This window comes from Oryzias latipes, chromosome 14 (genome assembly GCF_053564925.1).
Source record: "Oryzias latipes strain Hd-rR chromosome 14, Olatipes_Hd-rR_3.1".
NCBI classification, from domain to species: domain Eukaryota; kingdom Metazoa; phylum Chordata; class Actinopteri; order Beloniformes; family Adrianichthyidae; genus Oryzias; species Oryzias latipes.
Window position 1 is genome coordinate 25,408,870 of NC_136250.1, and position 26,957 is coordinate 25,435,826.

A 26,957-nucleotide genomic window follows, 5' to 3' on the forward strand; every position below is an offset into this window, starting at 1 on the left:
AATTACCTCTGTTTTGGGATCACTCTTCTTTCCATGTGATTACTCTGCATTTAAGTAAAAAAAGAAGATAACATAATGTTATCGATGCCTAGATTTAAACACACAAAGCCTGACTTCTGTGCTTGGACAATTTTAAGGGTTGGTTGGCTGCTAACTTTTAAAGTTTGCAATTATTAAACACTGAAGTTGCTGCTTGGGTCATTTGGAAAAGGACTGCGCATCTCAACTGTTTACTGCCACCAGCCTTGGTGCTGTCAGGGACGGTGATTTAGTTGGATAGTTAGATAAACGGGTCAATGCCATGGGCAAAACCAGGCTTTATTGTCTCTGGCTAGCATCCTCTGCAGCAGGAATAAAACGCTTCATAAATGTGAAACAGGCTTTGATCTCCTTCATGTTTGGACTACTATGTTCTGGATTCTAGTCAATGCTAAAATGCTTACCCCATGTGCTATCCTATGGGGTCCAGATGACCCGATCCTTACATTGATGTGTTATCCCTACCATGACAAAGGTGGATAAAGGTGTATTTCATGTAATCCATGGACACCAGTGAAGATCACAAATCATTGAAGAAAACAGGTTTAGCCCATTGTCTAGTGGGGTCTAGATGACCCAACTCCCAATGTTAAAGTGCTTAGGATAGCACAAGGGTTACAGTCATTTCAAAACTGATCCATTAGTCTCTTAAAAAAACATCAAAATCAGAGCTCTACCCATCATTTGGGCATCTTGTCTTTCTTTCCATATAATACATGATTTTAGCATTTAATCATGTAATGTTTAGCTTTCAGCACATCCCTTCAGGGGTTGCCACAGCAAATCAGCTTTCACTGATTCACACAGGTAGTTTGGCTGAGAGTTTTACACCAGATGACCTTCCTGACACAACCTTGTCTTTTATCTAGGCTGGGGACCAGCACAGGGGGATCCAGACTTGAACCAACCTTGTGGGTACATATTTAGTTAGTAACGCAAAGGGTCTTGCCCAAGGACCCACACTGGATGAAGCTCATTTCATGCCCTGGGAAGTGAACTCTGGTTTCCTGCACGCAGCCAACTAATCCGTCCAGCTGCTTATTTTAGCATTTTGTTATACACCTTTTTAAAATCCTTTTGACAAGCTGGCTTCTCCTTACATTTTGTATTTGGTTTAACGCTAGATGGTCAAGCAATCTTTGAAATGTAAAGGCCTATTCCCGACACACCGGCTGGGCCACCCCAACCTCCACCGGCATAACAGAGGGTTTGTGGCTCTATTTCTACACTCAGTGCTCTGGCATGGTATGCTGGTTTAGTAGGGGATGGCATTCACTGGCATCAGCCATGAGATGGCTTAGGGCTGATGATCGCTAACAGGCCGCTAACATGGACCAACAGCCATTTACCAAGACCACCACCAGAGCAATCCCTGGTGGAGCCATACTTTGGAGCCAGATGGACTCTCGCCATATTTGGACTGGTGTGCTGTGAAAATGCCAAAATGGCCTGAGTAAACAAGAGGAGAGAATGAAGAATGGAAATTAGGGGACCTACTTGGTCAAGGACTGGGGGACAAAATTCAATGAGAGTGGCCTCCATAGTCATGATATTAGGTCTTGTTTAAAAGATCTTTTCTCTTCATTTTCTTTTGTCCATTGTGTGGTCCTATGATGATCTATGTTTGTAGCCTGTTTTCTTATTTTTGTTTTCATTGCAATTAATATCATAATTTAAAATTTTCATTCCTTTATTTATTTTATCTTTTTTTTTTTGCATTCACATTCTAACACAGTTAGGGGGAGCAAACATTTGAAAAACAACGATATAAAAATAATTAAGGACAAGGCAACAATGTTCAGTGTTGTGTTCGTTATATAATGGTGACACATCTTCGTCCTGATTGGTAGAATTGTCTGTCTGTAACCGTGGGAAGCTTCCAAACCAGTGGAGGAGGGGCAAAGTTCAGCCAATTGAATTTGCCTGACGTAATGACAACTATAATAGACTACGGTCACGTGACACCCTTCACTAGTAGTTGAAGTCGCCATTTTGCTTGTCGTCAAAATCGGATCAAGCGCTTCCAACGACGGCAAAAAAAATAAATACGAGTCTGACTTTGTAAGTCTTCGGCTGATAGCGGAACGGTTAGCCGCACGAGTTCACGGACAGTTTGCTGATCGGCGGTGATGCTTCCGGTCAGACTCGTGTAGGTTTCTGCGGCTCAGTCTTCTCGAAGATGGAGGACGGCGCGGCGCGCCAGGACGCGTGTCGGGAGTACCAGTCCTCCCTGGAGGACCTGACGTTCAACAGCAAGCCGCACATCAACATGCTCACCATCCTGGCCGAGGAGAACCTGCAGTTCGCCAAGGATATCGTCGCAATAATTGAAGCTCAAATAACCAAGGTTTTTATGAAATAGAATACTTTATCTTTCAGCTGTAGGCCGAGAAAAGATGGCGGCCAGTGTTGTAGTACCAGCTCAGCACGTTTCATGTCTGCTTGAAGCCGCTGCCCTTAAAATCTCCGTTTGTTTGTGTGACAGTGATTTGAAATATTCGGTGCGCTCATTACATTAAACCTTCTTTGACAACAAGTCAGGCTGATGAAACTCTTGTCGGATTGGCCGCAAGTCGATGTGGTCTCGGCTTCAACCGAAATCAACGCTCGTCGGCGCCGTTTCTGAGTTAATTTTTGCTGTTCTGAATCTCGCGAGACTTGTCATCCGCAACGCCACAATGAAGGGCCATGTTGGCAGATGGCAAAGAAGCCCTCGTTTTGTCATTATTAGTGCGTTCATGTAAACGAGATATTATGTTCTTTAACAGATAACGGCCATTAGTCTGCTGTCCTCCACCATAGAAACAAGATAATCTGACTCGTTCTGTTCTCTGAAAACCGTCAAGTCCCAGAAACGAGAGACAGTCTGCCGTCATGTCGTTCATGAGCAGTTACTTAGTTCTGGTGTCGGTAGGTCTGAGCCACACAGGCTGCAGGCGTGAACACCATCAGCAGTCACATGTTCCACAAACTGTCAGATGATCATTATTGTAATCTGATTACTCATGTTTCATGTTTTTGTGTGATATGTCTACAGGACTTAGTAGAGCGGAGCAACCTTTGACCCTGAAACAGTTAGATCATTTTCTTACTGCTTAAATCCCAGCATGAGGCAAAATACCTCTTCAGATGATTACTTAATGTTTTTGAAGCCAGTAATCTATAAAATGTAGTGTTTAAATATTTATAATTAAATTATAGAAGTGTTGTAATTCTTTTTTTCACTTGTAACACATCATCTATCTTTGACAGCAGCACATGTTGGCTCCTTTCAGATATAAAACCCACCTGCTTCCTGCTGGGGCAGATAGACTGATTTTTTGAATGCAAACCCCGTCACACAGGGCATTTTCTATCATTATTGCTCGGACATCCTAATCTTTTTTTCTCTATTTTGCTATTGATGAAGAACATTGGTGGAGAATTAATTTTAGGAAAAAAAAAATCTATAGATTTGAATGCAATGATGTACTTTGCATCTAAACAGAAACAAGACATTACTGTGTAAGAAGATCTGTTCTTATTCAACAAAATGAACTACTCTGCAATAATCTTTTTCGTCCTTGTACCCAGTTATGACATTTTGAAAATGAGAAAATAAGTGGCAAAACTTACCTTAAAAAAAAAAGCTAAAAAACTGCCGAGCCCCATGGCGGACGAAGAGCTGCAAGTGGATCTGGAGCCTCGTTCTGCAGACCCTGATCTGTCAGTCGGGCCTCAGAACTGTCATTTTTGAAGGCCAGTTGGAAAAAACAAAGTTAGGAGGATTTTTATTGATACGGTTTGGAAATAATTATAAAAATGTTTGTTTAAATCTAGTTACGTCACTGAAACGGACCCTAAAATTAGACTGAAGAAGAGTCCTAATAACAGAGAGCAGGTTTTTAAAGGGAGCGTCTTTGTGGAACGACAATTGGAAAGCAAGCATCGGTTGTTGAAGACCACGGCGTGACCGTGTCAGCATCTGGCGTGCTTCCTCCTCGGTCGGTTGCCGTGGATGCAGCCTCCACATTGATCAGAATTGTAATCTGCGCACGTTGAGGGCCACTGGGAATTGGGGGGTCCTCAGACCCGCCGGCTCCCGGTTGAAGCCGGACCACATCGCTGCCGTTGAACTGTGTTGTTGTGAAGCGCAGCGGCACGGCCCCCCATGCAGGCGCCCACAGAGCAGCCCTCCCTGCATGCTGAAGCTGTGGTGATAACAGCCTCTGCACGAATCCACTCGTGAATCTTGACTTCCTGAATTGTGACTGAATAATATAAATGTTGATAATAAAACATGTGAACTGTGCTTTTTGTCATTTCTTCTTTCCCAGTGTAATTTGTGGTTATGGTTTACATGAGCAGACACGTAGACAGTGACTCAGCTCTTTGGGACAAACGGGTTCAGTCCAGCGCCGCAGCTTACCGCTGCAGACAAATCCATCATTTGCCGAATTTGAGCGCAGAAAAGCTCTGAAAGCTCAGACTGAGTGAAGAGGCTCACGTGGAGCTGAAGTGGCTGATGGGTAAAGTACAAAGAGGGTCCTTCAAGACCCTCTTTGGAGGTAAAGGACTTCTGAGGACTGGACTGTGAACAACAGATTTTTCGTTTTCCTCCTGGAAGGATTCCCGGCGGCTCCTCACAGACTGAAGACGAGTTTTTGGAGCGCTCGGGTCCGCTCAGACCCGCAGACTGCTTTCATGGATAATGTGAAAACGAAAGGAGCTGGACGCTCCGGTTTTCCCGCCGAGCGAGCGAGCGGCTACAACTGTTCTGACTGTTGTGTGTTCTGAAATGTTGCTTTAACCCTTGTTGTGTTCTAAACTTGTCGAGTTCTCTTGCTCCAGGCGCCATCCTCCGAGAAGCTCCCAGTTTTGTACTTAGTGGACTCCATAGTGAAGAATGTCGGAGGAGAGTACCTTGCAGAGTTTGCTAAAAACCTAGTCACTTCATTTATATGTGTCTTTGAAAAGGTACAGTTCTCTTTGATGTGCTCGTTGTTTAAGCACTAATGTTAGCAGCACAGCTCACCTCCCTCCTGTCTGTCTGTTGCTTGCTGTGTGTGAACTCCTGTGTGTAGTTGTGTGCTTGAGATGTCCGGTGGAGGGATAGGCAGCTTTTCCTGCAGACAATGCTAAAAATGTCAAGCAGCTGCTGTGATGCTTTTCTTGAGCTCTGGCCGTTTTGTTTCTGTGGACCAAGTCCTGTCCTCTGTTGTAGGTGGACGAAAACACCCGAAAGAGTCTGTTCAAGCTGCGCTCCACGTGGGACGAGGTGTTCCCCACAAAGAAGCTGTATTTGCTGGACGTCAAGGTCAACTCTCTGGACCCGGCCTGGCCCATCAAGCCGCTCCCGCCCACAGTCAACTCCAGCATCCACATCAACCCAAAGTTTTTTAAGCAGGTGTGTATGCGCAGACGCCTGCGGGTGAGTCTGCAGAACTGACGGGAGCTTTCTGGCTGCACAAAATCCTGGTTCTGACTGGAGCCGCTCCTTCAGAACAGGGGCAGCTCAGTGGCCTTTATGCCGAGACTGTTGGAACCCTAAAATCCCCACAGCTCCAGATCAACGACCGCTAGAATCTTGACTTGATTTACTCGTTTGCTTTGGGTTGTTCTCTGTGAAACGAAATAAAGAGAATTGCTTTTTGCACAAGCGAGCGGACGCTGACCTGAACCTGTACTCCAGTGTGGGGGGTGGGGGTTGTCTGCTGTGCAAAACTTGGGTTAAATAAAGATAATACAAAAACCTGACGGCACCTGGGATGGAGCTGCAAATGTTTACGTTCCTTTTTCTACTCAAGCTAGTTCAGTCGATTCAGCAGAATGAATGTGTGGAGGCCGTGAAAATCCAACTTTTACTTATGAAACGTGATGATCTGCAACTTCAGAAACACGATGGATGTTAACTCCTGGTGAAACGTTTCTTATTTAGCCCCAGAAAACGAGTACATACTGACAATCAGCCACTGATCTGAGTCTTGATTCTGCTTTGGCCTGGATGGGCAAACGGTCTGACATGAGGGGACAAAAGGCGGGAAAAGGCTGAGGTTGTCGTACGATCAGTGTGTGTGTGTATAAAAACTTTTGTTTTAAAGACGTGAAACATTCTTGAATTTTGGATAAAAATGTTTTTGTCTTAAAGTGTTTAAAAGTAAGTGAACTTTTGAATGATTGTGAGACGCGCTTCAGAACCATAAACATCTGATCTGTTTCATTTTGAAGAAGCTCTTCTTTTGCCAACGCTTCATTTCAGCACAAAAACAGGGTTTTACTGCTTTTCTCTTGTACTACACCTGCCCTCAGGTAACCTTGGTAATGGCTGCAAAGCCCCTTTAGCTGGGGTTAAAGATGGTTAAAGGCTAGAGGTCATGCTGGTAAATTGTCGCCCTCCTTCATCTTCAGACTGAGGAGGCGCCCTCTCCACAGCCAGCCCCCGCTCAGCCTCCCCCGCCAGTGGTCACGCCCAAGCCTCCCAGCGCCACGGGACAGTCCAGCCTGACCCAGGAGCAGCTGATCCGCAAGCAGCTGCTGGCCAAGCAGAAGCAGCTTCTGGAGCTGCAGCAGAAGAAGATCGAGCTGGAGCTGGAGCAGACCGAAGCACAGCTTGTGAGCAGATTACCGTCTTTGACCGATTACCTTAGGTGTTCCTTAGAGCCCAGGCAGGAACAGGGAAGCTGAACGACCCTTATATTTTAACTTTGATTTGAATTCAGGGGAAAAAACAGGAGAAAGTACCTTTTGTTATGTAATCTTCCTGTATTTGCTGTGAAAATCAGAACCGGTGTAAAACCAGGAGTGTCAAACTTCAGGCCTGCAGAAAACCTGCTTTATCTGCTGCTGATTACCTGGATCCGGTGTTTGTGTCGTTGAAAGACGCTGCTCCTCAGGCCTGCAGTTTGACACCTGTGGTTTGAATGCCAAGTGTCACATCCCCTACAGGTGTGAATCCACCCTGTGTAATCCCACCCATTTTCCCTGTAAAAAAAAAAAAAAGTAGGAGCCCTTATTTCTCACATTTTCTTTTAAAAAAGCGTGAATTTCACGTACATTTGTCTCAGCTGGACTGAAAGCAGATTACAGCATTAAATCCATTAAATGAACTCTTTTCCATAGAGAAAGGAGAGAGCGACCTGCTTCCGGTTACTCTGGATTTGAACATTTGTTCTGTTTGCATAAAAGTTTTTTATTTTTTATTTATTTATTTTTATTTATTTTTTACAGGCAATCGGATTTAACCTCCAACAAGCTCCTGCGGGTCCCCCACCGGCAGCACCGAGCTTAGCACCCAAGCCCCTCAGCCAAAGCACCTCTGTGATCCGACCCTGGATCCCCCCCCAGCCTCCGACTGACCCAAAGCTTCCCACCCGAGACCCACGTCTGAACCGCCCCGCTCCTCTGACTCCAGCTCAAAGCAAAGAGCCTCCAGCTCCCAGAAAAGAGGTCTCCCCCAGCGTCCAGAATCTCGCCATCATCCCTGAGAAAAGGCTGCCAGAGAAGCCCGTTAAGCCCGATAGAACTAGAACCTTCAGGAAAGACATACTTGATGAGAAATCCAAGAACAAACTGCCAAAAAGCGTCCAGAACCAAAGGGAGGTGGCTGGGCCTGACCCAAAAGTCCCGGAGAAGAAGGATCCTCGGCTGAAGAAGCGACCACTGGAGCGCGGCCCCGAGCCAAAAGAAGACGAGGTAAAGGACAAGAAGAGAAGTAGCGACAAGAAGGAGCGAGATGACACCCCGCGTTCCAACAAGGGCAAGCTGCACAACGGGGCGGCGGCCAAACACGAAGACGTCGGCGACAAGGCCGAGCCGAAGAGCGGGGGCAACGCCCGGACGCACGCCAGGAAACGCACCCGATCGCGGTCACGTTCTCCAAACGCTTCTCCCAAGCGGAAAGACAGGCGGTCGCCCAAAAGCCGACCCAGGAGCAGCTCCCCGTCCCCCCACAAGCCAGGAAAGCCCCGGAGAGTTCGACCCGACAACCTGACCCTGAACAAACCCGGCCACGATGAGCGGCTCGCCCCCAAGAAGAACCAGGCAGACGGCAGGCGGCCCAAAAGGCCTGCAGAGGAACGCCACGGCGAGTCTAGGGACTCCCTCCGCATCAATGATGGGGGGGCCAAGGAGGGTAAGGAGGGTCACCGCTGGAGGAGCGGCTGGGAGAACAAGCAGTAAGTCCAAAGTGATCCATTAGTTCTGGTTCTGGTGGTGTGATGTCGCCTCAGCGTTGTTTGTCTTTCAGCCTGAAGTCAGAAGAGTCTCACCCGAAGGCCGGACCTCTGAGGCACAAACCTTACGGGGGCCCGGCCCGGCCCAGCACCCCTAGAACCCCCAAACACCGCCTCAGCGTGGATGCCAACCTGCAGATCCCGGAAGTCTTGAACTCTGCCTCCAAGAAAGACCTGCTGATGAGGGTACGTCCACAAACACAGACCAGGCCAAGCCCCCACCCCACCCACTAACAGCAGCTTTCTCTGCAGGCCAGCAAACGTGTGGAGAGCGGCGAGATCTCTCAGGAGGACTTCCTGAACATGGCCCACCAGATCAACCACTTATTCCAGTACCAGGAGGAGAAGCAGCTGCGCTCCGAGAGCTGGGACGGACCCGGGGAGTTCCCCACCAAGAAGCAGACAGGGCAGGCCCATGTCTCCATGCCCCACCCCCACATGGACCCCGCCGAGCTGTCCTACTACGAGCACAAGTCCAAACTGAAGAAGACTCAGGTCAACCATCGAACCGCCAACGAAGAGTGGGAGAGCCAGGACTCTCTGGAGGGCGGCGGTGACGCGGAACAAGCCATGCACCCCCCCACACATAAATTCAGCAGACCCCCGAGAGACAGACCAGGTGAGAGAGTCGGGAAAGATCAGAGCTGAAGTTCTGAAGTCAGAGATTCATCCACGCCTTCTGTTGTTTCCCAGGTGAACGCCAGAGCAAAGAGCGGGAGGACTCCCGCCCCCCCCTCGCCCCAATGATTGAGGATTACAACCACGGCAAAGAGTTTCCCACCTTGAAGTCTCTCCCAGATCTCCGCTTCAGGAGGAGGGCCGACCCTCGAAAGTCCAGTAAGTCCTGCAAGCCCAGATCTACTGTCATGTGCCCCCCCCTTGGGGGGGTTCTGTTAGCTACAGGGATTTCTGAACTCCTCCTCCTTCCAGGCGAGCGGGAGTGGACGTCCCCACTGGAGCGGCAACTGTACAAGGAGAAGAAAGGCGGCTACGACGCCCCACGGCGCTACGAGGCCAGACACTCAGAACCCCGCAGACCTGAGGGTGCCCCCCTCCCCGAGGCACTGCCCCACAGAAAATGCCCCAGCCCGGTGGGTCTGGAAGGTCTGGCTCCGCACTTCAGGCGTGAGCCCCTGTCCCCGCCACGACAGGTGAACGCTCCAGACAGTCCGGTGGCGCGCTTCGAGAGCCCCAACAGCGAGCACTCAGACGACGGCCCCCTCATTCTGGATCCCCACATGCCCCCCCAACACATGCTGACGGGGGCACCTTTCCGACCACATGGCAACTCCCCAGGACACACCCCTCCTCACGACGGAGTACACCCTCCTCGATATGGCGGCCCCGCCCTCATCGGGCCTGCCAGGCCACACCCTCCAGGATGGACAGGGGGACACATTGAAGAGCCTCACCATCAGGGGCCAGGCAGGTTTGATGATGGGGGGCCATCTCATCTGATGGTAGATATGACTGAGCCCCCCCAGGGGCCAGGCAGGTTTGGTGCTCCTATTGGCCAGCAGCCGGTGTCGGGCAGGGGGCCGGGCCCTATAGACGGGCCAGTGCAGCATTTTGAGCCCTCTGGTCCCTTCGGCGGTCCCATGGGCTTTCATCAGCAGCAGCGACCCCCCCACTTTGAAGACCTGTCGAACCAACTGAGGCCCCCCCGGCTAGACAACAACGTTTGCTTTGATAGACCCAACCAGCCGGGTCCCCATTTTGACATGGCCAACGCTCCTGTGCAAGGAGGGGGGGCACACTACGATTTCATCCCCGGTCAGCAGGGGCCCCCCAGGTTTGGTCCCCAACCAAACCTGCAGCCTCATGTGAGGCAGATGGCTCCCGATGTTTACAACCACCCGGTGCCCATCCAGCAAAACTTTGCTATGACCCTCCAGCCGTTCCAGGAGCCCATGAACCCTCAGTTCCCCCCCGCGCCAATGGCGACCGGAAACTTCAACCCGCACATCGGCCAGCCGGGCCCCGGGTCCTTCTACAACCCTCCGGCCCCCAACATCAACATGCAGCAGCCGGTGAGCCCCCCGCCCTCATTTATCAGACAATTGTGTTTCTAGGATTCTTCCTGAAAAAAAGCTTTTGTCCAGGTGATGGCGAGCATGAACGCCCCCTTCCTGCCCCCAAACCAGGTGTCGTTTGAGCCGCAATGTGAGTATGCAGTCACGCGCGTACGCCAATGCCACAGCAGGGGCCCCCGTGACCTCTGTGTGTCTGCAGTCCCTCAGGCGGCCGCCAGCGGGGAGCACTTCGGTCAGGTTGACGTCGAGTCTCTCCTGAGCAAACTCATCTCCACTGGCATCATCAAGCCGTCGCAGCCGGACCCCGCCCTCCCCGCCAGCAGCGGTGAGCCTGCAGCTGTGGCCCCCCCTGCCGCACCTGAGCCCGAGGAGGAGGAAGACCAGGAGGTTGAAGAGAACGACATCCCGGACCTTACCGGCTTCAGCATCGATCACATGAAGCTGTGAGTCCCGGCCCGGTTAGGCTCTACGCGACCTCCAAGTGCTCCGCCTCATTCTGTGCTGCCGTGTTCCCTCAGGCGGTACGAGAGCGTGGTAACCAAGCTGTACACGGGGAACCAGTGCTGCCTTTGCAGCATGCGCTTCTCTGCCACGCAGACCGACTTGTACGCCGACCACCTGGACTGGCACTTCCGGCAGAACCACGCCGACAAGCAGGCGAGCAAGAAGGTGACGCATCGGCGCTGGTACTACACTCTGACGGTGAGAGCACAGCACTTCCTGCCCCTTTCACAGTAAAACTTGTCTTATCTATGCTTTGTTTTGAAATATCCTTATGAAAGACAGATTCTGAAAGGTTGGGCTACAAGGGAAAAAGAACTAAAAGGCCACACTTTTTGTTATTTAGCTCCGCCCACTCTGACCTGTTTTGAAGCATTTGTTTCTACATTTCAGGTTTCACTGTCATAGTGCAAAAGCTTTAAAATTAAAGCCCAGTTTCTGAGACTAAACTCTATTGAAATGCAAAAGAACGTATATCAGATTTATCATGTTTTTATTCTGTATAGATGTTTTAAATGACATTAATGGAGAGCATTCAGAAACATCACAGATGTTTGGGTCAAACGTGTGACCGCATTTTGAGCGTCCTCATGAACGGCGTGGCGTCCCTGTTGCAGGATTGGATCGAGTTTGAGGAGATCGCTGACCTGGAGGAGCGAGCCAAGAGTCATTTCTTTGAGAAGGAGAATGAGGAGGTGGTGCAGAAGACCCAAGCAGCGGCCAAGGAGAAGGAGTTTCAGAGTGTGAGAGCCACCAAGGACCAGGTGGGAGAGGTGAGAACCCAGACCTCCATGGAGGGGGCGGTCCTTCCTTTGGATGACGATAAGGGGGTGAGGAGGAGGAAGGTGAGGCTGACGGCGTTCTGAGCTGTGGTTGTTTTGTCTGCAGTCGTGTGAGATCTGTCAGGAACCCTTTGAGACGTACTGGGTGGAGGAAGAGGAGGACTGGTTCTTGAAAAACGCCATTAAAGTGGATGAGAAGGTAGGTGACCCCCCCCCCCCCCCTCCCCCCATGCTCCGCCCCTCTTTGTTGTTGTTCCGTTTTAATGTTTGTTTATCTCCACAGAACTTTCACCCATCCTGCTTTGAAGATTACAAAAAGGTGAGTCTACCGTTTCTTTCAGTCCTCTGTTCATCCATCTTCCTCCGTTCACCGTCTCCTCCTCCTCCTCCTCCTCTACAGTCGTCGTACCTCGATGCCACGCCTTCTCCCAGCAAGCTGATGACCGAACACCCGCTCGGGGCTTTTAAAACAGAGCAGGAGTCCACTTCCTGTGCATTGGAGGCAACATCCGTGAAACAGGAAGTGGAGCCTCCACAGGAAACGGATTGTGAACCGTCCTGTTCTGAGGAGACGGTTGGCGGGGCTCCCGAGGCCGTGGTGGACTCTGTGCCGTCAGAAGATCCAGCGTGACCTGCTGCTGCTGCTCGCCATCGTCCTGTGGGGGCGAAGGCCTTTTAGCACTTGAATACATTTTGGTATTTGATCGTGTGGCCGTTTCAGAGCCGCTGTTTCTGTGAAGAAATGTTTCGTTTGCTCAAAGCTGTAAATGATTTAATTTATAAATTAAAGTATTTTTGGTACCTGTGGTCTAACGCTGGTTGAATGCGGAGCGTGGCATCGCTGCAGTTTGAGTCTCAGGTGTTGAAGGTAAGCATCATCTGATTGGTGGCCAGGGACTGAGAAGTTTCCTTTTTTTTGCTTTGATCTTTAATAAACGAGTCTGAAACGTGTTTGTGTGTGATCCACTTCAGTTTGATGTTCAGGTCCAACGTTACAAATAAAGTTTCTGTGGTTCAAAGAGCCGACTGCTGTCTTTCTTTCATGGTTCTGAAAACTTACAGGAATGAACGGACTCCAGTTCCTTACAAGACAATTTATTTAAAAAGTGTCACTTCAGGAGAAGTTCACTGATCAAAAGAAACGCACAAAGATTTCCTTTAATGTGGAGCAAAACATTCACAGACTTATAAAACGAGGTGCAGCAGGAACCGGGCCGCTCCGCTGGAGCTCCTTCACCTCCACAGTCTGTAGAACCCCAAAGAGATGGCCAAGCAGGCGAACAGAGTCGCTGTGGAGGAGCAAACGCTTTAGGATTCATCATGGGACAGTCTGAGCCACACCCCCAGACCAACCCACCTGCCAGGTACCGAATGGTCTCCAGCTTGAGGGACTCCAGCACTGTTTTCAGGGACGCCACCTGCAGGTCAATCTTCTTGTTGATCTCCATGTTGTCGTTTTCCAAGTCGGCTTTCTGAGAACATCAGACGTTGATGTCATCAAGACGCCCATCCGATCCAAAACTGTTGCAAAGCCCTTCGGTGGCGCTTTCTAGTTCATTTGAAAAACGTTGACTAAACGGCTTAAAAACCACAGTGGTTTGTACTTCTAAATTAGATAACTATTTGTCATATTCCTGTTCACATGATTAACATTTATAAGTTTACATTGAGCATTTAATCCTGAATAATATGAAACACCTCATATGAACCCAGATTCAATGCTAACAAAAGTTTTTATTTTCAAACAGACATTTTTATTTTAGCTCTGGTCTCCAAATACGAAATTCACGGTCTGCCCTGTGTAAAGAAATGAGTATCCCACTGCAAAAAAACATTTGAATAAACAGTTAATCTGCATTTCAAGCAATTAGAAGGTTAGAAAGAATGCATGCCGACCAAATCTGGCCCTTTTTGCAAAAAGGTTGGACTAAAAAAAGCTTGCAGAGGGACACAGACCCTAAGCTGCAAACATCTCGACATATAGAACTTCAAAACTCGTTTGACCCAGAATGAAGACTGTTAGAGCAATCATGGACCATCTACAGAATACGGACCTTTCATTTATTATTATAACCATATCTGTAACTTGGTTCAGCTGCGACGAGGAAACTTCCCTTTGAAGAAAATATCTATAAATATATTAATGCAATGTTCTGATCATAAATATTAAGTTTGCTTTGTTACAAGCACTTCATTTAGATACTTGACCTGTCAGTGATTTCTGGAATCTTTTAAAACAATCCATAACAACTTCATCTTCGTTATTTAATATTAATACTTACGGATTTGATAAATATCTTCACTTGGACTGGTGATGTACAAATAAGAAGTTACAAACTGGATTATTGTAACGTAACCCTTGTGCTATCCTAGACACTTTAACATTGGGAGTTGGGTCATCTAGACCCACTAGACAGTGCTCTGATCCTTTTTTCTTTAATGATTTGTGAACCTCACTGGTGTCCATGGATTACATGAAGTCTTTCCACCTTTATCCACCTTTGTCATGGTAGGAAGAACACGTCAATGTAAGGGTGGGGTCATCTAAGATAGCACAAGGGTTAAAAAAAATAAAGCTAAACTGGAAAAGCATATCAGGGAAGGGATTATATAAAGTCGCTTCTTCCTTTTCAAGCAATTAATGAAACCATTTTTGACAAACCTTTCATTTAATTGATTCAGTGTATCGTGTATTGCATCTATAAGTCTTTTTATGATTAAGAGTAACTACAATGGCATCATTTTCATATGGATGTATCTTCTTTTACTTGATTTTAATTATTTTCTAACCAAAGTCACAATCACTCGTCCAAAGTTTTAAACATCTATATATAGATATATACCTTCAGTTTCTTCTTTAGTATTTTTTGTCTTTATTGCTTATAATAAAGTCCAGATCCTCACAACCTTCTACTGTAAACACCACTAGAGGATCTAACCCATCACTTCAAAACCTGGAGAAACAAAAACCTTTGCAGAACTTTTTACACAAAAGGAAGAGAAACATCAAAGCAGTAAAAATACTCTTTGGAGTAGAGTTTTTTGATAAAGTCACTCCCCATGACCCTGGTGAGTGGTGGGGTTCTGTGGGCTCAACAGAGCCATGAACTGAGTTTTAACGTTGTGGCGTTGAGTACGCCCCACAGTTGGGTTACCTTGTGATGGAACTCAGACGTGGCCTCCATCAGCTTCTTCTCCTGTTCAGTGAACTGGCAAAAAAAACACACAATCCGTTTCAGACATCAACTTCTTGATTTGCTGCCTTAAAAGAACAAACACTGAGCTTTCCGTCGCGGGGCGACGGGGATCTTTGGGATGAGGGGTGAGAATTTCCACGGATTCAGATCGGTTTGCTCTGGTCTGGATCTGTGATGTCACAGATCACAGCAGATCTACTTGGAACGCTTTATAGAGATGGTGATTCAAACACAAGAGCATAAATGTCCTCGTGAGCAGATGAAGAAAATCCTTTCCTGATGAATTCTGACAGTCTGTACATGACAGTCTGTCATGTACAGACTGTCATGTACATGGTAGACTGTCTGTACATGACAGACTGCAGAGAGAAGCTTCCAGCCCTGCTGCTGCTGTCACGCTGGAAGGCAAGAACCTTTCAGGTCGAATGTTTCCATCTGGGAAGATAAAGTGAGCTGGACCCTCAGGGCTCCGTTCTTTGTTCCTTGTTTATACCATGGTCCAGGTGAATAATCAATTCTGATTGGCTGCTGGGTGTGCATTAAAAAGTGATAATGCACAGTGATAACTGTACGCCGTAAAAAGAAGTTCCGGTCACATATCTTCAATGTTCTGTATCACTGTGCCGGCTTCTTTAAAACAAACTTTAGCTTCATCATCTGGACAAAAACAAGCGGTAAGAGCTGGCAAAGGGACATTGTCACGGTAAAGTGACAATGCGCCCAACTACATAACAAATAGTCCTCTTTTTGTGAAAAAAGCGATCCAAACAGAAAAAGTAACAATAAAGTACTAAAAATGGATTGAATATGTATTTATTTAGTAAGTGACCATGGTATAAGCGGGTTAATGGCCTTAGAAGTTTGCTTTATCGGAAATAAACGCACCGCGTTTCACGTCGTACGCTTCAGGCTTCCACGGCGTGCATTAAGTAAGGGTTAATGGCCGGCGAAGTATGCATTATCACTTTTTAACGCACGCCGTGGAAGCCTGAACTTGCTTCCGCGAAGTGCATAAAAATTTATAATACACACTTGGAAGGCCATTAACCCGCTTATACCATGGTCACTTACAAATACAAAAGAAATATATAGTAAAGTTTTTAGTCCTTAATTCTGTTTTTTTTTCCGATTTTGGATCTTATTTTTTACAAACTACTATTTGTTACGTGGTTCGGTGCCTTGTCATGGTTTCGTGACAAGGTGCCGAACCACCACTGCAGTCAGGAAGATTTAAGATAGGTGACCGGAACTTCTTTTTGGGGCGTGCGGTTATCACTGTGCGTTATCACTTTTTAAAGCACACACAGCAGCCAATCAGATTCGAGTATTCACCCGGACCGTGGTATAATTTCTGATAATGCGCACTTCGTCTGCCCTTATCCCTTACTTATTTGGTGCTGACTGCAGCTTTGCGGATGACACCTCCATATGTTTTCAGTTGTGACCCGACAGCCTGAGGCTTCACCTGAACTCATGACAAATCGGATCTTCTGAGCGCTCACCATGTCAGAGATCCTGCTTCTCTCCAAGTTGATGTCCAGCTTGGTTTCTGCTCTGACTTTCTCCGTCTCCTCCTGGACAGAAACACCCTCGGAGGTGAACGCCTCTCCTCATACCCAGAGCAGAGGATGGCGAGTAACCTGTTGACGGATAAACTCCACAGGGACCTTACCTTGAGTCTGTTGTGCAGCTGCTCCAGCTCGTGCTTCATTTTCTGCAGAAACAACAGATGTTGTGACGCAGAACCTGCAGAACCTCACAGACTAAAGAAGCTCAGACTGAGGAGACCCTTAAGCAGATTTTTTTTCCAGCTTTAAATATGATGTGAAGTGGTGTTAAGGTAAATCTGTTACTGTGTTCTCAGAGCGCAGGTTGGAGAACTCGCTCTTCTCCAGGATCACCATGTCCTTCCTGATGGAGTCCAGGTGAGACATGATCTGCTGGACTGCGATCTCCTGAAGAAAAATGTATTTTCTATGAACTGTCGTTTAACGTTTTATTCCAGTTTTTAATAGGCATTTTACGATAATAAAGTAAGAGCCAGCAGACAGAGGATGACGGTTTATTTTTACAGAAGCCTCATCTTAACTGCCTAAATAGTGCACACGTCAGCCTGGAGGTCCCACCTGGTGGGCTTTGGTCACCATATCTTTGTAGACGATGTCCATGTTGGCCGTGGTGAGGGTGACCAAAGCAGAAACAATCAGCTCTGCTTGCTGCTTGTCAAAGCCTACACAAGAATATAAACATGTTAGCACACCAGTTCAAGTCCTGAAGTTTCAAGTCTGAATCAAGAGGGTTTGAGAATAAAGAGTTCAAGAAGCATCTAATTATAGATATAGGTTCAGAGATGGGAGAAACAGGTCCCAGACAAACATGAAGTACTAGTCTGTTTGTTTCTAAGGCCATAAAAACATCTCCTGTCTGGCTCACCGCTGGTCTCCAGCTCCGCCGCCATGGCGTGCGAGTCGAAGGTGAGTTTTCGCTGCTCCAGAGGCGTCAGTTCAATCCTCCTGAGGTCGAAGGTTGTCAGCCGAGCTCCAACATGGAAACCTGCCCCACAAACAAACAAATAGTTTTTGCTTTGAGGAGATGTGAGAAGAAACATCAATGATTTATCAGCTGTTTCTCAAGAACTCCTCAAAACATCTTAAATCCGTTTAATCCAAGAACCCAAAGGAAAAACATTGGAGACTCGTTATGATCATTAGTCACAGTTCAGATCACAACTGTCCAGGTCTGTAAGCTTGGTGGAATTGGAACCTTCCCTTCCCAAATTCACAGCAAAGCAGGAAGTACTAAATGTTGCAGTTCTGCAAAGGACCACTTCATCGGAACACGATGAAGCAGGTTCCTATGCACTCTAGCGTTTCATTGAGTCAAAAAGCTGGAAAATCACAAACATGTGATCAACACCACCCAAGATGAAAGACTGCACTTCTAGACGTTTGAGATCGTTCTGTAGTCCCATGAGATTGGTGACTATCAAAAGTGAGTTGAGCTGCTCTGCTACAGGCCCGCTCCTCTGAGTGCAGTTCAAGAGCAAAACTGTTGGGGTCGCCAGTTAAAATAAAGCTTTTTTTAGCGATATGGGGGGACTTTAGGTTCCGGTTGAGGACTTCTGGTTCTGGACATCGATGTCTGCAGCTAGGTCCTCTTGGCCAGACATCAGTAAGTAGCGGTCCGAGTCATCGTTTCAATGGCAACCACTCTTGCTAATCAGGTGCTGAAAGGCCACACCCCTTCCACTTGAAACTTGGGAATCCCTCATTCAAATGTTTTGAACGTGTGATGTGAGACTGACTATTGCTGTTTATTACTCTATGGAGATCTATTCACGTGTGGTTTCTTGGAGCCGGCAGCTACTTCCTGGTTGGAACGCAAGGGAGGGGGCACTCAGTCCAGTCCTCATTCTTCCATATCAAACTGGAATTGTCCAAATCTCCTAGTCAACATTCAGAGTTCCTTTCAGGGAAAACATGGGCAAAGCCCTCATGACAACAAGCCCATACCACGATTCTCCCTCCACCAAACATCACACTTTCAACCGTTGAGTCTGAAAGTATGATTGTGGTGGAACCTCCGAACCCAGAGTTATCCATCAGATGGGCGGATGGAGAAGTGTCCAGACATCCTTAGTTCTAGAGCTGCAACTTTTCCATGTTGTATCCAAACCCTGCAGGCCCTGAAGATGGATGACTGGATGCAACAGTGAGTCTGACGCTGGAAGATGAAGGTGTGATGTTGGATGTTGTCAGAGGTTATCCTCTCCAGCTAGGATGTGAGTTAGAGGAGAAGCAGAAATACTGGAGGGAAACGGATGAGGAGATGCAGAGTAGACTGGAGACTGGATCAGACTTTAGCAGACGTGTGTGAAGGAAACAGGAAGTGATGGAGGAGTTTAAGGTTTTAGGGGTTTATTGCCGTCATAGGAATTTTTCCACAGCAGCTCTCAAGTCAAGGTAAGGATAAGGAACAAAATTTGAGAAAGAGAGGGGTAGAGTAGAAGATACAAATATAAAACAAAAATACAAAAGTATAAAAATATAAAATATTGCAGCGTCCCAACCTTTTTCATTATTACACTTTTGTCAAGTGTTTGACATATTGTGGTAGTTAATTGTTCATTGCACTTTGTGTCCCACCAGTTTGGTGTTTAGGACAGGAATGCAGAAGGACAGGCAGTGGTGGACTTTGCTAAAGAATGAATAACATTGGAGGGAGGAGAACACAAGCCGTGCAGATGTTTGTGCAGATGCTGTAATGTGAGACAGAGCAGCAACAACAATGATGCGGTTGGGGAGAAAGATGAAGGCAGTGAGGAAGATGAAGATGACACGAGCAGAGCAGAGGATCAAATGGTGAAAGTTGAAAAAGAAAGAGCGCTGTGGGGCTTTAAATAAGCTTTGGGGAGAGCAGGAGGTTCTTCCAGATGACTGGACAGCTACAGCTAGAGGATCAGCTGCAGACTAGATCATCTACTGTTTTAGTGACAGAAGTTTCCCTGCTCCACTCCATCCACCTACCAACGTCCAGGACACGCAACCTGGGTTTGTGTCTGTTTGTGTGACTGTTGTTGGCCTGATCACACATCGACCCAGCTCCCTGTTTTCGAAAAGTTGACGTCAGATCTTTACGCAAACACTAGTCCCCCACCCCCCCCTAATTCTTTAACGATGTCCTACCTCTCCGCGTGACCGCCAGCCGCCAAACGCAGCGCCGCAGCAGCGCGTTCATCCCGGAAGTTCCGAACTTCGACAGGTCACGCACGAACACGCAATAACTCCCAAACGCACACTCACATGGAGGCACGGATCCACTACTGAAAGTCGAAGCGCGTGACCAGGTGCTGCGTTCAGGGACACACGACTTTCCAACTGAAAGGTTGTTAGTTTTTGAGCATGTTCGACAAAGATCGACAGCGCCCCATATGGCAGAAATGGCTAACTCAATGTTTACAAAACGAATACTCAATAATAATTCCTATAAATCAATAGAATAGAATAGATTTAAACTTTTTTTTACCTAAAGAACGTGACTTTACTGGATTTACACTAAAAAAAATTGACACTACAAAAAATAAATGTTAGAGAAAAGACAAGTTTATTTCCAGTTCTATGTTGGACAGAATGAGTTTGGAAAATACCTACAAAATAAGGTGGCATTTAACAGATAAACATCTGTGGAATAAACCAAATTCTGGTTTTGTACGCTCGTGGGACTGTGCAAATGTAAAGCATTTATGTCTCTGGAAAGGTTGGGTCAATCAAATCTAAAGTGTGCTTGTTGTTCTGAGGAAGGTTTTAAATAAAGTTTTCATTCAGGCGCGTCATCGGTCGGGCTGTCATGGCGGCGGACGGTTGGAGCTGGTTTCCAGTCTTAGCGGCGGGAGTTTCTCTCTTCAAGTGCCTCTTCATCAGCTCATAGTGAGTGGAACAGTACCGCCATGGACAGCTTTTCTTTAGCGCCTCGGTTCCGGCTCGGTCGAGAATTTGTCGGGCCAGATTAACTGGAGCGCAAAAGAGTCTCTTGTTAGCATATTTGCTAACAGCTGAAAGAGTTCAACCCGTTTCAAAGTCTAGCAGACTTGGACCGCGGTTCGGTTCTGTTCAGCATCAGATTCGAATTGAATTTACCCGTTTCCACGTTCGGCAGGGATGGTTTTCTTTTACAGAACAAGTTTTTCCTCCTCCGCTTTTAGCATGATGTGTCGTAAATCCGCCCGAAGATGGCGCTGTCTCCCGCTAAACTAAAGCTGGCTGAGCTGAGCGGCGGAAATTGTTCTGATCGTCCTGTAGTCATGTTGTTCTGACACACATGGCGCATAATCGTTCAAATCCATAATCAAGGATGTTTATTAGAATGACAGTCATAAGTATTGTCAGGGTTTTTGCCTCCAACAGAGGAGGAAGACTGTGCCCTTCATCATCTGCTCCTGCTGTGTTTGTGTGCAGTCGGTCCACAGACTTCGAGGTCCACAGGAACTGGCTGGCCATCACACACAATCTGCCCGTGTCCCGGTGGTACCATGAGGTCAGTCTCTGCTGCTCTTTGTGTTTGTGTCACCATCTCACGTCAGAAAGATGAACGTTTCACCTCTGAAACGATGTGAAAATAGACATATTCCCTGTTTTCTGCTTCTTCTATTCTGGATTTAACATGAAGTTTTAAACATTGAAATATTTTTTCAAATGCCGGTGAATCAGAAGCAGACAAAAAAATAGTTTTTGTTATGTCTTGCTGCTTCTGCTTTGCTGCATCCCGTCATTCTGCTCACCTGGCAGGTGTGGCCAATGATCTTGATCAGCACCTGCCAGGTATTTAAGTCATAGGAGGCCACAACCAAAGGGAGAGGCATGCAGAGAGAGCAGAGCAGGAGGCTGAGGAGCAGTGGGTTTGAGTTGGAGCTGTGCTGGTTGGTTGTTTCCATCTTGATTCCCTCTTGGTCCTCAGCAGTCTTATACTGCTGGGTTTTGTTATTTTAGTTTGGGGTTGGACCTTGGTAGTCCTTATTTGCGGGCTTTGTTTATTTTGTTTCAATAGTTACATTTTGTTAGGCAGCCTTAGCAGGGAGCTGCTGACTCCGACGGTCAACGTGGCTGAGTCAGTTGTCTCCCTGAATTATTTTCTGTTTGGCCAAGGCTCCAATCCCTTTGTTTTGTCTTTTGTTGGGACCAGCACAGTAATTATTGCTTTCTGTTTTACAGAACACAGGTTATTTCTACCATCTAATAAACCGTGTTCCTAAACTTTGGTGTCCATCGTCCATATGTTTTGGCCCCTTTTTGATTTACCCCTAGACTGGGACAGGTTTGCCTGTCGGGGGCCGTAACAGTTTTCAGCATGCATCCACTGTCGGACAAATGGATCCATGCATGTTTTTATCGTGTGAGCTGGAATCGGGATCTGGATAGCTCCAATATTGCTGCCATTGTTGTTGCACCGGTGTGTGTGTGTGTGTGTTTGTGTGGGTCTGTGTGTGTGTGTGTGCGTGTGCGTGCACGTGCGCGTGTGTGGCTGTAAGCTAGCAGGAGAACATATAAAGAATCACAATCAAAGGCCGGTGTCCTGCATTGGAGCTCCTTGTTGGGTAAACACACCTGATCCAGGTAATCCCCAGCAGGATTTCTGGGAAAGCAGCGGGACACTTGGAGTTTGACACTCGGGGATGATGGGAAGTCAAGGCAGGCTTACTCCACGCCTGAATTTCTGATGATGCTCACATTCTTATAACAGATGCCTAAAAGGCCATTGTCCTGCTTATACTACGGTCACTTACAAAAGAAATGAATATTAAATTCATGCTTAGAGGCGGCTGGATGGCTGGGTGTAGGACTGGTGCGCAGGAAGCCTGGGTTGGGTTCCCTGTCCCTTGAAATTACAGGGTGGTGTCAGGAAGGACATCCGGTGTAGAAACTCTCTGCCAAAGCTCCTGTGTGAATCGGTGATCGGTGAACGCTGATTTGCTGTGAACCTGTGAGGTTCGGGGTTCTTGCTGTCCCTTTTTAGCCCGTGAACGCCTTTATGTTCTCAGAAAGCCCTTAGGCTCATGGTACAATTCCGTGACAAGAGGGCAAACCGTTTCGCCTTCTCTTCCTCACCCGCAGAATTCCTCGGAGTGGACTCTGGATTACCCGCCGCTCTTCGCCTGGTTCGAGTTCGGACTCTCCCACGTGGCGCGGCACTTTGACGGAGACATGCTGCTGCTGCACAAGCAGAACTACGCCAGCCCGCCCACCGTGCTCTTCCAGAGGCTGTCGGTCATCGTCACCGACGGGGTCTTTATCCTCGCCGCCAGAGAGTGAGTCCGAGCCCCGCCCACTGCTAGAGGAAAGGCCGCAACCAACCAGTCCAGTGCAGACTCGCAAACCGGTTAACTGCAGTCTGCTCTTCTCTGCCGATGCTGTTTGAAGAAATATATAAGAAGCGAGGCTGCAACTCTGAGACAGAGTGACAGCTGGAGTGTAACACACAACCACACACACACACACACTGTTCTTCTAGGAACTTTTGATGCTTCCTGGTTTGTTTTGTCAAACTGAGGAGCTGAAAATGTTTGACTGACAGTTTAAATAGTTGAGATGACGATTAGATGAAAAAGACAAGAAGATGAAGGTTCAGATTCTTCACATGTAAGTTTTTACTTGAGCCTGAAGGCATCACACGGTCTGTTTGGCTGTCCTCCTGCAGGTGCTGCAGGTGTGTTCAGACACAGAGAGCCTCTCAGAAGGCTGTCCTGAGCCGGCCGTCCTTCATCCTGGCTGTGCTGCTGCTGTGGAACTTTGGCCTCTTCATCGTGGACCGTATCCTTCAGACCGAGTGGACTCGTACTCTTCCACCAAGGTTCCTAAACACGTCTTTAGCCTGGAGACGATGAAGACTATGCTTCCTTCACCCCCCACCTCACACAGACATCCATTTCCAGTACAACGGCTTTCTGTTTGGTTTCCTGCTCCTGTCTGTGGCCAAGCATCTGCAGGTACAAACCACACGGACCAGGTCTGCTCGCTGACCTCTGACTCATTTGGCTGCTTCTGTCTCGGTGTGGTGCAGGCGCAGCACCTGCAGGGGGCGCTGCTGTTCGCCATCCTTCTGAACCTGAAACACATCTACCTGTATGTTGCTCCGGCGTACGGCGTCTACCTGCTGAGGAGCTACTGCTTCACGGAGAGCAGCACAGGTCTGACAGCCATCCATCCTGAGGAGCCCTGTACACACACACACACACACACACACACACACACACACGTACTTACACACACACACTTCTAAACGTGTCACTAATGAGCAGACAAGACATTAAAGTTGTTAGCTGATTGTTTGTTTGTGCTGCGTCTGCTTGTTTTTGCAGACAGTGAAGTCAGGTGTTGTCTGTGTTTGTGCAGACGGCGGCATTCGGTGGCGGAGCTTCAGCCTGCTGCGTCTGCTGGCTTTGGGCAGTGTGGTGATGGCGGTTTGCGGTCTGTCCTTCGGTCCGTTCATTGTCATGGTGAGTTCAGTGTTTTGGAGCCGAGCTGCACTTTTTCCTTGACAAAAATCCTGCAGCACACCAGCAGCCAAAAAAATGTAAAAGAAGAGAAACTCTGTAGTCTGTATTGTTGGACAGTCTCTCCATGATCTCGCCTGCATTTCTTGCAATAATTGAGGCAACAAAAAACTGAAGTTGCATCCGTTTATCCAGAAAGCTGTGAAAGTTTTCAATAATTTTCAACTAAATTAGTTAAAAATTTGTCTCAGTAGTTTTTCCCTCCATTTTATTAAAATGCAATTTCATATAATCCTAAAAAAACAAAACAAATAAAATGACGTGAACTCTGGAATCTCTGATTTTAATTTCTTTGTTCTCCAACAAAAACCTTGAAGGAGCAAAAAACGGTTTATCTCTGATTTCATCAAGAAGTTTTGAAAACTGATGGAACAGATGTTTGCGTTTGTTGAGCTTCATGACAGTTAACAGCAGCGCAGTAAGAGACACCGTCATATTAACCCACTGCATCATGGGAGTTGTAGTGAAAAGCAGTGGTGCTGATGCCGGACAGACTCACTTTTTCCACAGAATGACACCAGATCCTGCAGGAAGCTGTGGCTGAGCGGATGATCCGTGTGGATCCCTAGCCCCCCGTTCTGCAGAGACATGTGCCGCGGTACCCCCCCCCCCTTTTTTGTTTTAACCTGCGAAAAAGTCACTGCTAGACGCTGCGTGTGGGAGGAGCTACCGTCAAAAGGTTTTCTCGTCCTACTTATGAAACTCCTGGAAGATGACATTCTGGTGAGATGACATTCTGGTGATGGTTAACGTTTTTAGATCAGTGAAAATGTGTCATTTCCCGAGGCACAGTAATGTTCCGTGAGAGATGGTCCGGGGTGCCGCAGGAAATGACACATTTTCACTGATTTAAAAACGTTTACCATCCTCAGAATCCAGTGGTGGACCATGCATCACACACCTGAGCCTTCGGTAGTGCTCCGTCTGAACCACTCAACCCGTCATGAACCATTTTACGGTGCAGAAACCAGCTTTGCATTATAGATGAAAAATTCCTGTAGCCACAATAAATGCCTCTAACTAAACTGAATAAACAAAACAGTAAACATACCCGCCTCAGCAGCAGAGCAGGACTCACACATTCATTTGATTCTAAACTAGACCAAAACGGGAGCAGCAGCTCATCCTCGCACAAACATCTCCTCAGAGGAGAAGGTTCATTTTCACCCTTCTTTTCTTTCAGGGCCAGCTTCCTCAGGTCCTCTCTCGGCTCTTTCCCTTCAAACGGGGTCTCTGTCACGCATACTGGGCCCCAAACGCGTGGGCGCTCTACAACGCTCTGGACAAAGTCCTGGCGACACTCGGTGAGGTCCCGCCCTTCGCTGAAAGATGCTTCCTTAACAGACGCGATGTCTGACTGATGTTTTTGCAGGCGTTCGTCTGAAGCTGCTGAAGGAGGCGGAGCTTCCTCAGGCTTCCATGACGGGTGGACTGGTCCAGGAATTCCAGCACTCTGTGCTTCCCTCTGTCTCTCCCTCTGTCACACTAGTCTGCACTCTTCTGTCCATCCTGGTGAGTTTGGCAGACTGCTGCGCACATTCAGGAGTCCCAGTAACCATGGAAACGGGTCCACAGGCGTAACTGTCTCCGATTTGGGTTTTTTGCTGACTTTCACAGATTATGTTTCTTTGAAATTCAACAACAGCATGCATCAACTTCCACTCTTTCAATAAAGTAACATTTTCATGAAAAAGGTTGAGACAGTTCACTCGTGTGTGTTCCCTCGCCTGAAGCCGGCGCTGGCATCTATATGGAGGCGTCCCCGCGGCGCCCGTGGCTTCCTGCGCTGCCTGCTGCTCTGCGCTCTGGGCTCCTATATGTTCGGCTGGCACGTGCACGAGAAGGCCATCCTCATCGCCATCCTGCCGCTTAGGTCAGCCGCCACCGTTACAGTTTGAGCGAGGGGTGGCGTTGAGGTAATGACCCCCCTCTGTGTCTTCCTTCAGCATCCTGGCTGTGGAAAGCAGAGAGGATGCTGGGATTTTCCTGCTCCTGAGTACTACAGGACATTACTCGCTGTTCCCGCTGCTCTTCACCCCCACAGGTAAGCAAGGCAATGAAGCACTGCAGCTCTGGTCTTCAAGATCCACCACTGTTGTCCAAACATCCACGTTCGTCCTGATGCAGGATGGTCCTGGAAAGGTTCATGTCTTCAAGTTCGAAGGAGAAACTATGAAGCTCCGCCCCCTGAACCCCTGAATGTGTGTAAATGTTGACAATTCTGTTCTCTTTTTCTCAGAGCTGCCAATCAAAGTGTGTCTGATGCTGATGTTCTCCCTGTTCTCCTTCTCCGCTCTCAGGAAGCTGCACAGGTAAGCACAGGTGACGTGGTTTAGAGCCCTCCACCACTTAGTCAGCAGCAGTCGTCCTTTCCATTACCGCCTCAGCAGCAGAGCAGGACTCACACATTCATTTGATTCTAAACTAGACCAAAACAGGAGACCTCTTGTTTTTGCAGTGACGTAAAGCAATCACATCATTTAAAAAACATTGTAGTTTTTGGTAGCTGGTTGACTGCAGATTGCTCTCCCCTCAGTGCTGATGGATCCCTGCTGCACCCCTTGGAGGTCGTGTATCTGCTGGGCTTGGGAATGGTGGCACTGTTCTCCGAGGTGCTATTCCCTCTGTCACCATGGAAACAGAGACTGCCCTTCTTGCCCCTGCTGGCCACTTCGGTGTACTGCTCAGTAGGCGTGTCCTACTCCTTCCTGCGGCTGTATGCCACTTTGCTGCGCTCGGACAGCAAACCCAAACAGCATTAAGGCAGCACGCGGTGTCCTGCACACTCGCATCATCGCGCCGCTCTACCTGCTACCGATGCACGAGGAAAAACGCCAAAGAGGGTCGGTGACGGAGGAGGACGTCCATCTGGCACTTTCTTGTTTTGCTTAAAAGATTCGGTTTCTCAAACCTGCTGAAGCCCGATTATTTTCTGGAGAAATGGATGAAAGACTGTTTTGGAAATTAGGATCTAAGCAAACTAGAGGAAGAAAGGACTTGTCTCTAGAGAATACACAGACCAAAGCACAACACAATAAGTCTACACTATAAGTCCTTTTTTCAACATGGAGGCATAAATGGACGTTGTTACTAAATTAAATAATGCAGAAGTCTTGAACCTGAGCCTTGGGGTACACACCTATGCTTAA

At 47.7% G+C, this 26,957-nt stretch overlaps 3 protein-coding genes across 10 annotated transcripts; 2 read left to right on the forward strand and 1 right to left on the reverse strand.

The window, feature by feature from the left end:
- The first annotated feature begins 1,988 nt into the window (after positions 1-1,988).
- Positions 1,989-12,584, forward strand: pcf11 (PCF11 cleavage and polyadenylation factor subunit). Of its 2 annotated transcripts, XM_078930546.1 has the most exons (17): positions 1,989-2,100; positions 2,183-2,386; positions 4,870-4,995; positions 5,243-5,425; positions 6,427-6,630; positions 7,246-8,192; positions 8,264-8,435; positions 8,502-8,868; positions 8,943-9,086; positions 9,180-10,279; positions 10,352-10,412; positions 10,482-10,725; positions 10,801-10,984; positions 11,401-11,556; positions 11,672-11,764; positions 11,849-11,884; positions 11,966-12,584. In XM_078930546.1, the coding sequence occupies exons 2-17, from the start codon at positions 2,219-2,221 to the stop codon at positions 12,194-12,196; spliced, it is 4,416 nt and encodes a 1,471-aa protein (XP_078786672.1). In that variant the 5' UTR covers positions 1,989-2,100; positions 2,183-2,218; the 3' UTR covers positions 12,197-12,584. The 2 variants fall into 2 exon arrangements, with proteins under 2 accessions (XP_078786672.1, XP_011482158.1); XM_011483856.4 differs by having other exon boundaries at positions 2,077-2,386.
- A 60-nt stretch (positions 12,585-12,644) lies between these two features.
- On the reverse strand, positions 12,645-19,695 carry ccdc90b (coiled-coil domain containing 90B). Of its 4 annotated transcripts, none has more exons than XM_020709108.2 (9): positions 19,565-19,695; positions 17,196-17,315; positions 16,889-16,992; positions 16,616-16,717; positions 16,435-16,476; positions 16,265-16,336; positions 14,721-14,774; positions 12,923-13,037; positions 12,645-12,854 (listed from the first exon to the last, which is right to left on the reverse strand). In XM_020709108.2, exons 2-9 carry the CDS (start codon positions 17,218-17,220, stop codon positions 12,799-12,801), a joined length of 570 nt encoding a protein of 189 aa, XP_020564767.1. In that variant the 5' UTR covers positions 17,221-17,315; positions 19,565-19,695; the 3' UTR covers positions 12,645-12,798. The 4 variants fall into 4 exon arrangements, with proteins under 4 accessions (XP_020564767.1, XP_004076720.1, XP_011482161.1 ...); XM_004076672.5 differs by having other exon boundaries at positions 19,448-19,580; XM_011483859.3 differs by lacking the exon at positions 19,565-19,695 and adding an exon at positions 19,289-19,370.
- On the forward strand, positions 19,507-26,931 carry alg8 (ALG8 alpha-1,3-glucosyltransferase). 4 transcript variants are annotated; one of them, XM_011483857.3, is made up of 14 exons: positions 19,507-19,646; positions 20,087-20,188; positions 20,717-20,795; positions 22,370-22,563; positions 22,953-23,065; positions 23,174-23,241; positions 23,316-23,442; positions 23,648-23,751; positions 24,992-25,112; positions 25,181-25,320; positions 25,503-25,681; positions 25,755-25,852; positions 26,048-26,120; positions 26,345-26,931. In XM_011483857.3, exons 2-14 carry the CDS (start codon positions 20,109-20,111, stop codon positions 26,568-26,570), a joined length of 1,602 nt encoding a protein of 533 aa, XP_011482159.1. In that variant the 5' UTR covers positions 19,507-19,646; positions 20,087-20,108; the 3' UTR covers positions 26,571-26,931. The 4 variants fall into 4 exon arrangements, with proteins under 4 accessions (XP_011482159.1, XP_011482160.1, XP_020564766.1 ...); XM_011483858.3 differs by having other exon boundaries at positions 25,542-25,681; XM_020709107.3 differs by lacking the exons at positions 19,507-19,646; positions 20,087-20,188; positions 20,717-20,795 and adding an exon at positions 21,099-21,177.
- The last annotated feature ends 26 nt before the right edge of the window (positions 26,932-26,957 follow it).

What these genes read in the sequence shown, in the direction of transcription:
- pcf11 (XM_078930546.1), top strand. Translation starts at nt 2,219, where the DNA reads ATGGAGGACGGCGCGGCGCGCCAGGACGCGTGTCGGGAGTACCAGTCC. An exon ending in TTATATGTGTCTTTGAAAAG is followed by an intron (nt 4,996 to 5,242) that starts GTACAGTTCTCT and finishes CCTCTGTTGTAG; the next exon opens with GTGGACGAAAACACCCGAAA. An exon ending in GGTGTCGTTTGAGCCGCAAT is followed by an intron (nt 10,413 to 10,481) that starts GTGAGTATGCAG and finishes GTGTGTCTGCAG; the next exon opens with TCCCTCAGGCGGCCGCCAGC.
- ccdc90b (XM_011483859.3), bottom strand. Translation starts at nt 19,355, where the DNA reads ATGTGTGATCAGGCCAACAACAGTCACACAAACAGACACAAACCCAGG. An exon ending in GTTGCGTGTCCTGGACGTTG is followed by an intron (nt 17,316 to 19,288) that starts GTAGGTGGATGG and finishes TTTGTGGGGCAG; the next exon opens with GTTTCCATGTTGGAGCTCGG. An exon ending in GGCGGAGCTGGAGACCAGCG is followed by an intron (nt 16,993 to 17,195) that starts GTGAGCCAGACA and finishes ATTCTTGTGTAG; the next exon opens with GCTTTGACAAGCAGCAAGCA.
- alg8 (XM_011483857.3), top strand. Translation starts at nt 20,109, where the DNA reads ATGGCGGCGGACGGTTGGAGCTGGTTTCCAGTCTTAGCGGCGGGAGTT. An exon ending in CTGTGGCCAAGCATCTGCAG is followed by an intron (nt 23,242 to 23,315) that starts GTACAAACCACA and finishes GGTGTGGTGCAG; the next exon opens with GCGCAGCACCTGCAGGGGGC. An exon ending in GCTGCTCTTCACCCCCACAG is followed by an intron (nt 25,853 to 26,047) that starts GTAAGCAAGGCA and finishes TCTTTTTCTCAG; the next exon opens with AGCTGCCAATCAAAGTGTGT.